We start from the raw sequence: 12,814 nt of genomic DNA, 5'->3' as shown, positions 1-12,814 counted from the left end.
GCCTTTGACAAGTTTGTCAAATGAATGAAGAAGTGCTTGAGGTGAAGGCTGGCACCCTGGCACGGAACTGAGAGGTGTCAGGGAGGGATGGAGACGGGGCTGGGGCAGGCTCCACATGGCAGAGGATGTCTGCCTGCATGCCCGCCTGGTGTGCTTGGATAGCTGTGAATCAGTGTGGGGGGAAGATGGGAGGTGGAGTTGGAGAGGCAGGAGGGGACAGGGACATGGGGGCCTCGGGCACCAGGCCTGGGAGGGGAGGCTGGTTTGGATCTTGGTCCAGGTGACAGATGATGAGCTTGTGGTTGCAATAGAGGGGCTGGAGGGGCTGGATGGGAGAGATGTGCAGATGGAACCGATAGGACTCGCAGCCCAGTCCCCCGACTCAGGATTTAAACAAACAAAATCTCTCACTGGGCCCAGTAGAAGAGGGGGAGCTTTCGGTCACCATATTGATAGACACAAACTTTTCTGCACGAATGCAAATGTCACAGTAGTTCAAGAATGGCAGTCACCAAGCACCTGCTGTCACCTGCCACTGCCTATCCTCATTCAGTCATTCAGGGAACATTGCTTGAGTTCTTAGTGTACAAGGCTGCGTTTTGGGGCACAATGGAAAAGATGGCATTGCCAGTCTGTAGGGACAGGTCAGTTCAAGGTGCTCCCCAAAGATGAGGAGGGAGCACCCAGCATCCAGCTGGAGGGATGTGTGTCCCTTCTGAGAAACCCACATCCTCTCCTGTGTGGCTCTGCAGCTCAGCTCAGGCTGGAGCAGATCTTTGTGAATTTCCTAGCTCTGCTTCCCCTTGGGGAGGCGGTCCCCTCAAGGTGATGGTTCCCTTAGGGTGGCGGTTCCCTCGGGGTGGCTGGCCAGAGTGTCTCATTCTCCTTCCCAGGTCTGGCAATCATTACCCTCTTCCCACCTCCAGCAGCCCCTGGATCTCAATTTTCCCCTCTGCTCCTCAGCCTGATCTCTCTCTTTCCTCTTCCTCCCCCTTCTCCCCGGGACAGTCTTCCAGGCTTTGCTAACATGCCAAGGCAAAGAGGATTACATTACATTAGTTTCAGATCCTAATTTATTGAAGGTCTGTGACGCAGGCTTTTTTTAAAAAGTGATAACATGCATATAACGTAAAATGTATCCTTTGAGACAGAGTCTCACTCTGTTGCCCAGGGTAAAGTGCCATGGAGTCATAACTCACAGCAACCTCAACTCTTGGGCTCTAGTGATCCTCTTGTCTCAGCCTCCTGAGTATCTGGGACTACAGCCGCCCGCCACAACACCCGACTGGTTTTTCTATTTTTAGAGTCTTACTCTTGCTTAGGCTGATCTCAAATTCCCGAGCTCAGCTCAGCCTCCTGGAGTGCTGGGATTCCAGGTGTGAGCCACCGCGCCCTGCCTAAGCTCCATATTTTAATAGCTTGTTATAATAAATATTTAAGCAGCACTGATGTTTGAATAGTCTTTTCAAGCCTCCCTCCCAGTTTACTAATTTCCTTGCAAATTTGAAACTTTGACAGTCTTAATTTACCCTACAGAGTTGAGCTTCCTGTTTTAATATTTTTCTGATTGAAGTGCATGATTTGCTCACAGCTGCTCAGACCTCCGATCTCTATTAGTAATAAACTACAGTAGGTGCGCTGGGTGGGTAACCATGGAGCAGATTTTAACACACAAGTTGTGAGCCCGATGAGGGAAGGTTTCCATTATTTCTAAATCAGCCCGCAGTTTTGACTGATGAGAGCTGCACCTGACTAAGAATACACATTCTCAATCAAAATATATTTTAATTCGTTTTGAAATCAGGTCTAATCGCGCTAAATTACATCAACTTGTTTTTTTTTTGTACTGAGGAAAAGAAGGCTGAGGTCAAACCAGCTATTCCTTGACAAAGTACAGGGTGTCCCAAAGTTGCCTGACATGGGGAAAATGACAAACTGTGGCTAAATGTCCCTCTATTTACAAAATATTCATTACATTTTTTTACAAAATATTATCTGTGTGTTTGCCACCTCTTTATTTGAAGGTTAAGAGTTGGGCTTCCAAAAAGGTTTATAGGCAAGTAAAATGCATGTCTCTGTCAAATGTATGCTATGCATACACACACCTGCGGGGTTTAAACAGCGAATGTAATTCCCTTGCCATTAAAATGCAAGCTGTACAGAGCAGGTTCTGTTTATTTTGTTCATGGGTGTACCCCCAAAGGCCTGGGGTCACACCTAATACATAATTTGGTACTGTGGTATCGTCAACTGTCTCTCTTTCTTTTCTGACTAGAGTGCTGTGGTACCCGCCTCGCTCACAGCAACCAAGGTGTCCTGCTCTGAATTCTTCTGTCTCTGCCTCCCAAAGTGCTTGGATTACAGGGGTGAGGCCACTGTGCCTGGCCCACCATTCATTCTTAACTCCTGCCTTGGTGGTCACTAGGCTGTGTCGTCTCTGGTGCTGAGAGACCCACCAGGCACAGCAAGAGCGACTGACCACAGGGAGGTCCTCTCTTCTCTTACGGTCAGGGTTACTCAAGGCACAATAGATGCCCATGGTGACATCCCAGCACAAGTTCTGGCAAATCCTAGTTTATACATTTTGAAAAATACCCATTGTATGAAGTACTTATTGCAGTTGTGCAAAAATATATATGTTGGTTGTTAAAAGTTCTTTTTAAGAACATTACTTTCATTTGGTAAGATATTTAAACAATAGAACTAGTCTTTTTTTTTTTTAAGACAGAGTCTCACTCTGTGACTCTGGGTAGAGTGCTGCGGTGTGCGGTGTCAGCCTAGCTCACAGTAACCTCAAATTCCTGGGCTCAAGCAATCCTCCTGCCTTAGCCTCCCTGAGTAGCTGGGACTATAGGCACCCACCACCATGCCCAGCTAATTTTTCCTTTTTTTAAAAATAGGGACAGGGTCTCGCTCTCGCTCAGGCTGGTCATGAGCTTCTGAGCTCAAAGGATCCTCCTGCCTTAGCCTCCCAGAGTGCTGAGATTGCAGACTGAGCCACTGCGCCTGGCCTCGGACCTTTATTCTTGTAGAGGGTTGCAACTTGTAAGGTGCCCTGCTGCCAGGCTGGGAAGTGGAGCCTCTGGCAAGGCCTGGAGACAGGCACTGGGAGGGGGGGAGGATGAGACAGGAAGTTAAGCTGAACTAGTTGGCCGCATGCACATAGTTAACAGGATACAGGAGGAGCTGGGAATATTTGTAAAGGTGAGCCCAAGAGTCCTGTGTTCTGGATAAACACGTTTGGTACATACCATTACTTACCACCATGTTCAGTCTGGGGTGGAGACTTAACATTCAGACGTGTTACTATCAGGTGCTACCTGTCAACATGTGGAACAGGGACACGAAAACCCTGCAGTGGTTTCAATCCACGGCTGGTGGTCTGTTACCAGGAGAAAGTGACTGAAATGGACCTCTTATTTAACCTCTTGTTCAAATCACCAAATAATGTTCTCTGGGGGGAACATTCAGGTGGTTCCTGTTTCCCAGTATGACTCGTGACACTGCAGAGTCCTCCCACCTTCGGAAACCTGTGCAGAAAATTTCACGGAATTGTTTGGGATTGGAATCACTACTGCCCCACTTTAGGAAGTGATGTGTTAATAATGCATTTTTTTTTCTACACCAGGATGGGATAATAGTATGTTTCTAATGCCGCAAACGATTGTGTATATATAGTCCCTTAGAGTTCAGAACAAAAGAATATGAATCACTGTTGTCTTTCCTTTTTTCCTTTTTGAGATAGTCTCACTTTGTTGCACTGGGTATTGTGCCACGGTGTCACAGCTCACAGTAACTTCAAACTCCTGGGCTCAAGTGAGTCTCTTGCCTCCTCAGTAGCTGGGACTACAGGCACCCACCACACTGTCCGGCTGTTTTTAGAGACAGGGTCTCGCTCTTGCTCAGGTTGGTCTCGAACCCATGAGCTCAGGCAATCCACCCACCTTGGCCTCCCAGAATGCTAGGATTATAGCGTAAGCCACTGTTGCCTTTCAGGCATTGGTTTTTAGTGGCACCATCATTACCACTATTAGGTCTTTCAGGCCAAAAGGTGCAGTTAATGAAATTCAGTTGGGGCTGCTCTCTGCTCCTAAATCTTCCCAGTACTTGTTTTTGTACAGCCTGTGAGTGAAGAATGAGTTTATATTTTAAATGTTTGGTACAAAAAATTTTACAAGATATCATGACATATGAAAATCACACGAAATTCACATTGCTGTGCCTATAAATAAAGTTTTATTGGAACACAGCCATACTCATTTGCTTCTGTGTTGTTTACAGCTGTTTTCAAGCTACACTAGCAAAGTTGAGTCATTGTGACAAAACTGTCTGGCCCCTTACAGACCTCTGCCCTAGACCACTGTGTGTCCTCCTAGTGTTGTTCTCTTTTTGTTTGTTTGTTTTTGAGACAGTCTTACTATGTCACCCTCAATAGAGTGCTGTAGTGTCACAGCTCACAGCAACCTCAAACTCTTGGAGTTAAGCAATTCTCTTGCCTCAGCCTCCCAAGTAGCTGGGACTACAGGAGCCTGCCACAATGCCTGGCTATTTTGTTGCTGTTGTTGTTTAGGAGGCCCAGGCCGGGTTCAAACCCACCAGCTCCGGGGCTTGTGGCCGGCACTCTAACCACTGAGCACGGGCGCCGAGCCACAATGCTGTTCTCTTGATGTGCTGTGGTTGCTGCATCTTCAGCTCCAGTGGCCACACACAAGTTCAATCCCCCAAAGCCCCACCTCCTTCACTGTTCTCTCTTTTACCCAAAGCACAAATCTCACCCCAGCACTGTTCTCAGATTAGGTGGGTAGAGGTGGAAAGCAAAATTTTTTATTTTGCAGGTAGGTGATATAATAAAGGGGGCAAATAAATGGTGAAAGAAATTCAGACTAAGGTGTGAAGGTCTAATGGGCCTGGCCTTTGTTCTCCCACCTACAAGAGGTGCTAACATAAGAGGTACTAACATTTTTCAAGGCGCTTGCTCATCCCCTATTGTCCAATATCAAGGAGAAATAGCAAGGAGGAAGTATCTTTTGAATAGGGCATCATGTTGTGGGGGGCATTACCAAGTTACTCCTTTTTCCTCAACTAAAAAATATTTAAGGGAACAAAGCACACATATGTAGTTGAATCTGCCCAGTATGCAAAAAGAGAGCTCAGAGGAGTTGCTAATAAATGGAAATCCAACTTCCCTTGTCTCAAAGTTTGCTGATGCTTCCAAAATCATTGGAGTAAAAGGCTGTTGATCGCCACTGTCAGTGACTCACGTCCTGCTCACACGTGGTACGAGGAAAAGCGTTGCCACCACAGTTTTCAAATCCCAGGCAAGTTTGCTCATCCTTTCATGCTCTTTGCATACACAGTGAAGGTCACAAGTTACTCTCTCTCCAGGTTACGGCATTAGCAAACTGATTAAGTAACGCTGTTTAAAATGCTAGTTTTGATATTATAATGGGAAATGCTACCCCGAAGGGCAGTAAGATTGCATCAGAAGTATAACCTGGGGGAAATTAGGCATTTCTCCATCATCGAATCAATTAAGTGTTTCCACCACTTTGCTCCATACTTCTAACTCTCTGAAAATTGCTTGGGGGTTTGAAAATGTTTCACGGTCTTAGTTTATGAGAACCAGTTCCCTTTCCTCTTCCAAAGAGCTACAGGGTGTATTCATTTACTTATTTATTTCTCAGAGATATCTTTTTAGTTTTATTAAAGAAAAAGGAAAGAAAGCTTGCAGCTTCCAAACGTCCTTTAAGCACGTCAAGGGCTGTGGTTGTTATTGTATGAGACACTTTGATAAGGGAGGAAAGTGGAACACGTGGAAAGAACTCAAACACCCCGTCCGAGTTGTCCCTTTTTGACTTTCTTTCCCCCAAGCCTTTGTTGAGGTCTGATTTCTGTGCAGTGCAATGCTCAAGCCTTAGCTTACACTTTGCTAACTCTTCACTTCTGCATACACCGTCTCACCACCACCAGATCAGGACACAGAACGTGTGCAGTCACACAGGGAGCTCGCTAGTGCCCACATCCAGGCAGCACCGGACACGAGCAGGGGATGCCTGTTCTTAAACTTCACATACATGGATTCTTGCAACCTGTACTGTTGCGTGTCTGTGTGGCTTCTTACATTCAACGTGATTTTTTTTTTTTTTTGAGACAGAGTGCCATGATGTCATAGCTCACAGCACCCTCAAACTCTTGGGCTTAAATGATCCTCCTGCCTCAGCCTCCTGAGTAGCTGGGACTACAGGCTCTTGCCACAAACCTCATTAGGTTTTCTACTTTTAGTAGATGTGGGGTCTCTCTCTTATTGGTCTCAAACTCCTGAGCTCAAGCAATTCCCCTGCTGTGACCTCAGCATGCCAGGATTACAGGCAAGGGCCACCGTGCCTGGCCAACGTGAACATTTTAGGGTACATCCTTACATGTCCGTATTGCACAGCAGTATTCCACTATGTGTATCTACCAGTCGGCCTATCCATTTTCCCACCTCATTACTTCCAAGGCCGTTTGTTCAGTTTGCCTGTGCGGAAGTTGTTGGGACCAATTTGGAACATGCAAGAGCCAGGTAAAAGCTCCTACCATTCTTGATGTTGCCACACTGCATTTCCTATCTCAATATAATTGTTATGCAGTTCTCTGAACACCCTTGAACAATGAGGGAGTCAGACATCGACTTCCCCCACAGTTGAAAATCTCCCTGTAACTTTTAACTCTCCCCAAATTAACACTTGCTGACCGTTGATCAGAAGCATTACTGATGATATAATAACCAGAGAGCACATATTCTGCATGTTACGTGTATTATAAAGTATGTTCTTACAACAAAAGGAGCTAGAGAGAGAAAATGTTATTAAGAAAATCACAAGGGCTGAGTGCAGCATTGCACTCCTATAGTCCCAGCTACTCTGGAGGCCTGGGTGGGAGGATCACTTGAGCCCTGCACCTCAAGGAGGCTACTCACAGAGCAAGACCATGCCTCTAAAACAAAATCATAAGGAAGAGGGAATTTATTTACTGTTATTAAGTGGAAGTGGATTAAAGGTTTTAATCCCTGTCATCTTCAGGTTGAGGAGGAAGAAGAGGGGTTGGTCTTACTGTTCCAGGGGTAGCAGAGAGGGGAGAAGGGGAAGAGGTGGGAGGGAGGCAGGACAGGCATGAGGCATCCTCAGTGTATCTTTTATTGAAAAAAAAAATCCACAGGTAAGTGGACCCTCACAGTTCAAACCTGTATTGTTCAAGGGGCAACTGTCTTCTGGACACCACATATGGAGAAACATTTCCATTTGTTTGAACACACTAGGTCCATTTATTTGTACTGCCCAGTGATTCTCCATGCCGAGAATCGGGGTCACTGAGGTGGACACAGACCACACAGTGCAGGGTCCCGTAAAGGGCGTGGACTATGTTGGGCACAAGCTTAATATTAATTAAGCTTTTAAGGAAATGGTGTCTTTGGAAGCCACAGTTCAAAAACTAACCAAATTCTTTTCTTTTTTTTTTATTTTTTTATTTTTTTACTTTTTTGCAGGGGCCAGGTTTGAACCTGCCACCTCCAGTATATGGGGCCTGCACCCTACTCTTGAGCCACAGGTGCCGCCCCAAACGTATTTCTTTAACAAGGAGCGGCTGCATGCAATGTGGCTTTCATGATTATGCTACCAACGTAAAATGCACGTAGAGCTGTGCACGGGGCACGTGTGCGCAGGGCACTGAGAAGTGCAGGCTGAGGGGACGGAGATGGGAGCTAAGTTCACACTCCTGCATTTCACTAAATTCTCTTTACTAAAAAGCAGCACTTTCCAGCCTTCAAGTTAATATTTATGTCGCCTGCTCTGCAAAGCAATTTGGAAAGCACTTTTCGGTAGGTGACCCCAGAGAGAAAGCTATCTCTGAAGTTCATCGGGAGCCAGGCCAGGAGGGAGAGGGAAAGGTTTCGGAGCTTATGTTGTTGTCCTTCCTCTTACCTTGGAAAAAATACCAATGAATCCACGGCTTGGAGGTTTTGTTTTTGTTTTTTAATTTAAAGAGATTTATTCCGAGCCAATACGAGGGGCCTTAGCCTGGGAATACATAAACCCAAGAAGCTTTGAGTAAGTGGCCCCGAGGTGGGAAGATTACAGTGTAGTCTTGTACATTTCAGGCAAACAGGAATGGTAGGTAAAATCACAAATAGTACCTGCAGGGCATCTTGAGTAATTCCGTGATTGTCATCTGTGGCACATGTGAGACAAAAACCCCATTGTACCTGACACAATGATTTTCAAAAAATGTTCCAATCTACATTTAATAAGAAACCATCCTATTTCGTGCACCAGGAGGTGCGTGGAGAATTCAGTCATGAATGTAGCGCTTTTAGTCTAAGATCGCAAAAGTCATCAATCACCCCAGAAAAGGGAACCATTATGAACTTTACCAAGAAGTCACTGCTTTACACAGAATTTCTTAGTAATAATTACCACACTTGCATTTAAAATATGGCTCTGTTTTTATGCAAATGAGGTCTATAGAATTCCAGGAAGAAGCCAATTCCTCTTACAACTAATAATCCCTTAGTTGTAGCCAGTCCTCCGGAACACATGGGCCATCCTCAGGGCACAGGAACCTTCTAGAGCATGATTTTCAACTGGTGTGCCTCGGTATACTGGTAAAATTATTTCAAAAGACATTCAAAGCACAGTAAGTATATTCTTTTTTTTAACTCTTGTTTTTCCTTTTGATCTACATAATTTAAGTGTGCTGTGGAAGTTTAACTATAGGTTCAAAGGTGCTGTGAGATTAAAAAAAGGTTGAAAAACATTGTTCTAGAGAAATTCCCTCACCCCTGTAATGGCTTTCATACTCATACACACACACACACACACACACACATACACACGAACCTCCAGAGCTGACCACTTCCCTATGTTGAGATCCTCTTTAAGTGGACCTAATTTTCATAGACTGGGCATGTATCACATGGACTCAATGGAAATTCCTCATGTTGACCTCCTCTGTATGTTGACCAGTTTGTTGCAGAGGTTCCCCTGTGTGTGTGTGTTCAGGTGACTTGCTCTGTCACCCGGGCTGGAGCACAGTGCTATGATCATGGCTCATGACAGCCTCCAACTCCTGAGCTCAAGCCATCTTCCACCTCAGCCTCCCTAGTAGCTGGACTACAGGTGTCTGGTGTCACATCCGGCTAGGTTTACAAACTTTTTGGAGAGATGGAGTCTCAGTATGTTTCTCCAGGCAAGTCTTGAACTCCTGGCCAGTGATCCTCTCATCTCAGCCCCCCAAAGTGCTACGATTACAGACATGAGCCATTGTGCCCAGCCTATAAAGGCATTTTTAAAAAGTAGGATTCCACCTGCTTCTTCAGTGTTCAAATTAACAATCACCAAATGCAACTTCTGTAATTTTCATTTATACATTTATAAATTCCGTGTGCTCACTTGAAAGCCAGAACCACCAATCGAACATTCAGATAATCAGTTCTTTTCTGGGCACTTCCCACACACCCAGTGATGCCTCTCTACTTCAGCCTCTAGACCTTGGTTTTTCTCTCATTCTTGCCCTCTGTGCAGATGGCTCTCGTCTGTTTTCTTTCCCTGGTTGGTGTTTCTTCTCCCCTGGTCTGAGGTCCTCTAGCAGGGGTCTGTGGGTATGCCAAGGGCAATGGGAGTGTCAGGAGCAGTGTGACATTGCGTGTGTGTCTCTGTAGCCTAGAGGGTCTGTAGTGTGCACCAGCTGCTCAGAGGTCAGAGACCCCTACCCCAGATGACAGCATCCCCTCGCATTCAGAGAGCCCCCAGATCTCTGCCTTCCCTGACTGTGCCATGTTCTCATTGGGATCTCAATAACCAAACTCAGCATCTTCCCCAGCCTGGTCAGGGCCATGTAAATCAGGCCATGTACGTAAGTGCCTCCGAGACCTGTTCGACCCTTTACTTCCCTAACCCAGGCATCAATCACTATCCACGTTTTATGGTTCCCAGTCCCCCAAGTTCATATACATCTGTCCTCCCTCCCTCTCCGACTGCCTGCTCGCTCGACCTCCACTATCCTCGCCTGGCCCATGTCAGGCCCTTTGCGACTGGTTTCTGGCTGGGTCTGCTCACTCCTTCCCCACACTGGTTCCACTCCTGAATGTGCAGCGTTTCCCTGCACAAGGTCACATACACTTGGCACTCAAGTGTCTCAGTGCCCCAGTGTCCCCACTCCAGCTCACTGCTGTCACAGGTTGAAGCATGTTCCTCCATCTTAGTCACTGGCCATGTAGACCTGAGACTGGGCAGGAAGGGACTGATGTGACACTGACCCACCAGGTGGAGAGACCTGGCAAGGCCTGTTTAGATTCTTCCTGGCCTTTCCCTTCAGCCCTCTTTCCTCTGGGCACTGAGACACTAGAGTGCCCCTCTGAAATGGGGGTCTTGTGGCCAGACAGGTAGGCCAGGATTTATGGCGAGCCCCCAGACAGACAGAAAGGCAGGGGAAGATCACAGCGTATTTTCTGTTTCTATGGCCTGCCCCGGGGAGGAAACGGAGCAGGTGAAGGGAAGGCCATGCCATTCCTGAGGCCTGACGTGCCCCAACATTACAACGGTGGACTGTCTTTCACCTGTGTCCTCTGAAGCTGTTTCCAAGCTGCTTCAGCAGCCAAGGACAAAAGGCCAAACACTTTAGCAAGAGCTATGCTCGTTTTAGTCATGTAAGAAATAACAGGGTTATGGGCGTTTGGAGCCAGGAACAGTGGATGAAAACCAGTGTTTTCATCATAGTATCACAAGGGTCTTTGCAGATGATCGAGTCAGGATGAGGTGATCAGAGTGAGCTCTGACCAACACCACTGTGACCTTATAAATGTTTGGACACAGAGAGACACACAGAGGCCTGTGCAGGCGGAGGTAGAGAGTGGGGCAGAAGTCTCACAATTCAGAGAGCCCCACAGACCACCACCGAACTGCCAGGAGCTGAGAGGAAGGCACAGATCCTTCAAACTGTAAGAGAAGAAATTTCTGCTGTTCTGAGGCCCCCAGTTTGTGGTACTTTGCTCTGGTGACCCCAAGATACCAGCATAGCATTGTCTCCCTCTGCCCCCAGCCTGCACCTTTTCTTTCTTTACTGAAGGGAAAGGGTATTTTAAGATTGTCCCAGGTCAAAGGTCCCTTCCCTAAAAGCCTCCTCTGCCCCACAGGTGCTCTGCTCCCCACAGCCCTCCCTCCCGCCAGGTGGCGGCTGTGCCCCCTGTAACTTTGCTACAACTTGACTACCAACTCCTGGAGGGCAGCCCCTTCCTGCTCCCCTGGTCAGGGGCCGGGGCCTCGCACCCACTGGCACCACATAAATGTTTATTGCCCAGGACTGATGTTTACAGGGGGAGGCCTGGAGCCAGGACAGCGGAGATGGGAGAATAACTGCCACTGGCAAGCTCCGGTCTAAACTCTGAGGCTTCTCTCCAGGTGTGGCCCTCTGACACCCTGGTGTCTGGGTAGTGACTCCACCACCATCCTGAGCTCCTCACACATAGGCCACCATACCCGCTGTGCACAGCCCAGGCCGAGGCAGCTCTGTGGGACCCAAACCCCAGGTCACAGCATAGCTCAAAGCCCTGCCAGACGGCTGGAGACCAAGCCTGGTCTTTTTGGCTTCCAGGGATGCGAAGCCTGCCTCCCCTCCGCTCCCCTTCCCTGGGACCACGGTTGGTCCTGAGCTGTCTCCCGGGGCTCCCCACTACCAACTCCTAGAATGCCCCTTGGAGGAAATCGGGTATGGCCGTTCCCTGTCCCACAGCACCACCCAAGCTTCTCATGGGTGGGGACGGTCCTTTCCCCGGAGGAGTTCCTCAGCCTCAGGTCTGGGTCCGGGCGGAGGCGCCACAGCTGAAACTCCATGTTAGGCGGTTCTGTGCTTCCCTGGGCTTCCAGGACGCTGAGGTCACACAGGATGGTGGCTGTGGCCGCCGAGCATCCCACTGAATCCCGCACAGTCAGTACAGCCAGCACGGCCAGCACAGCCCGGCACTGGCTCTAATGTGCTGGGGAAAAGGCCACAGGGTGCGCCCTGGGTGTCAGTCCCCCTCCGACCCTTAATAGCGGAACACTCCTCCTCAACTCCACGTTCTTTGAGAGTTAGCTGCCCTACGCGGCGTGGTGCGGACGACACTCCTCTGGGGACTGGCAGACCTCGGCGTCCGGCCACCCCGGCCGCGGGGCAGGCCAGGGGCGGGCGCGGGGCGGCGCCGTCGGCCACTCCCCGGGGCGAGCGGGTGGCGGCGGCGACCAGGGCGGCAGCCACACGCGCTCCGCCCGCGCCGGCCCCCCGCGCGGCCCATGTCCTCTGCGCCGCCGCGCTCGCCCACTCCGCGGCCCCGCAGGATGAAGAAGGACGAGTCGTTCCTGGGCAAGCTGAGCGGCACGCTGGCGAGGAAGAAGAAAGCCCGGGAGGGTGAGTGCGCCCCGCGCACGCGCACACGCGCCTCGGCCGAGGGGACCCACGCGGGGACGGCCCCGCCCCGTGAGCGGCGACCCACGCGCTCAGCCCCGCGCCCTCCCCGGCCTGCGCGTGCGACCTTGGGGCCGGGCCGTCCTGCTCCTCGGCGCCCCGCGCGGGCGGCGGGTCTGGCCCCTTTGGGGTGCCGGCATCTGGTAACTGCCTGCCGCCTGGCCCGCTCCTGCTCGGCCAGGGTCGGAGCAAACGTCCGGTCCCCGCGCCCACCCTGCTCCAGTCGCCATTTATTGAGGGCAGGCAGCCACCGCCGGCCGCACGTGCCGGCTCGGTCCATGTGTGCGGGGCCTCCGGGAGGGGCGCCAGTGTCCCGCAGGACACGCAAGGTCGGGGG

The 12,814-nt window shown here is 49.4% G+C and overlaps 1 protein-coding gene across 1 annotated transcript in view; it reads left to right on the top strand.

The window, feature by feature from the left end:
• The first annotated feature begins 12,250 nt into the window (after positions 1 to 12,250).
• Positions 12,251 to 12,814, top strand: part of PARVB (parvin beta) — a 96,360-nt gene continuing 95,796 nt past the window's right edge. Inside the window, exon 1 of the mRNA XM_003783121.3 lies at positions 12,251 to 12,420. Coding sequence (XP_003783169.1) covers positions 12,306 to 12,420 — 115 coding nt within the window. The 5' untranslated portion in view covers positions 12,251 to 12,305. The remainder of the gene's footprint in view (positions 12,421 to 12,814) is intronic.

The sequence above is a fragment of the Otolemur garnettii genome, unplaced genomic scaffold, assembly GCF_000181295.1.
Source record: "Otolemur garnettii isolate 467f Iridium unplaced genomic scaffold, OtoGar3 scaffold00007, whole genome shotgun sequence".
NCBI lineage: Eukaryota > Metazoa > Chordata > Mammalia > Primates > Galagidae > Otolemur > Otolemur garnettii.
Note: the sequence above shows the minus strand (reverse complement) of the source record. Positions and strands in the feature narration are given on the sequence as shown.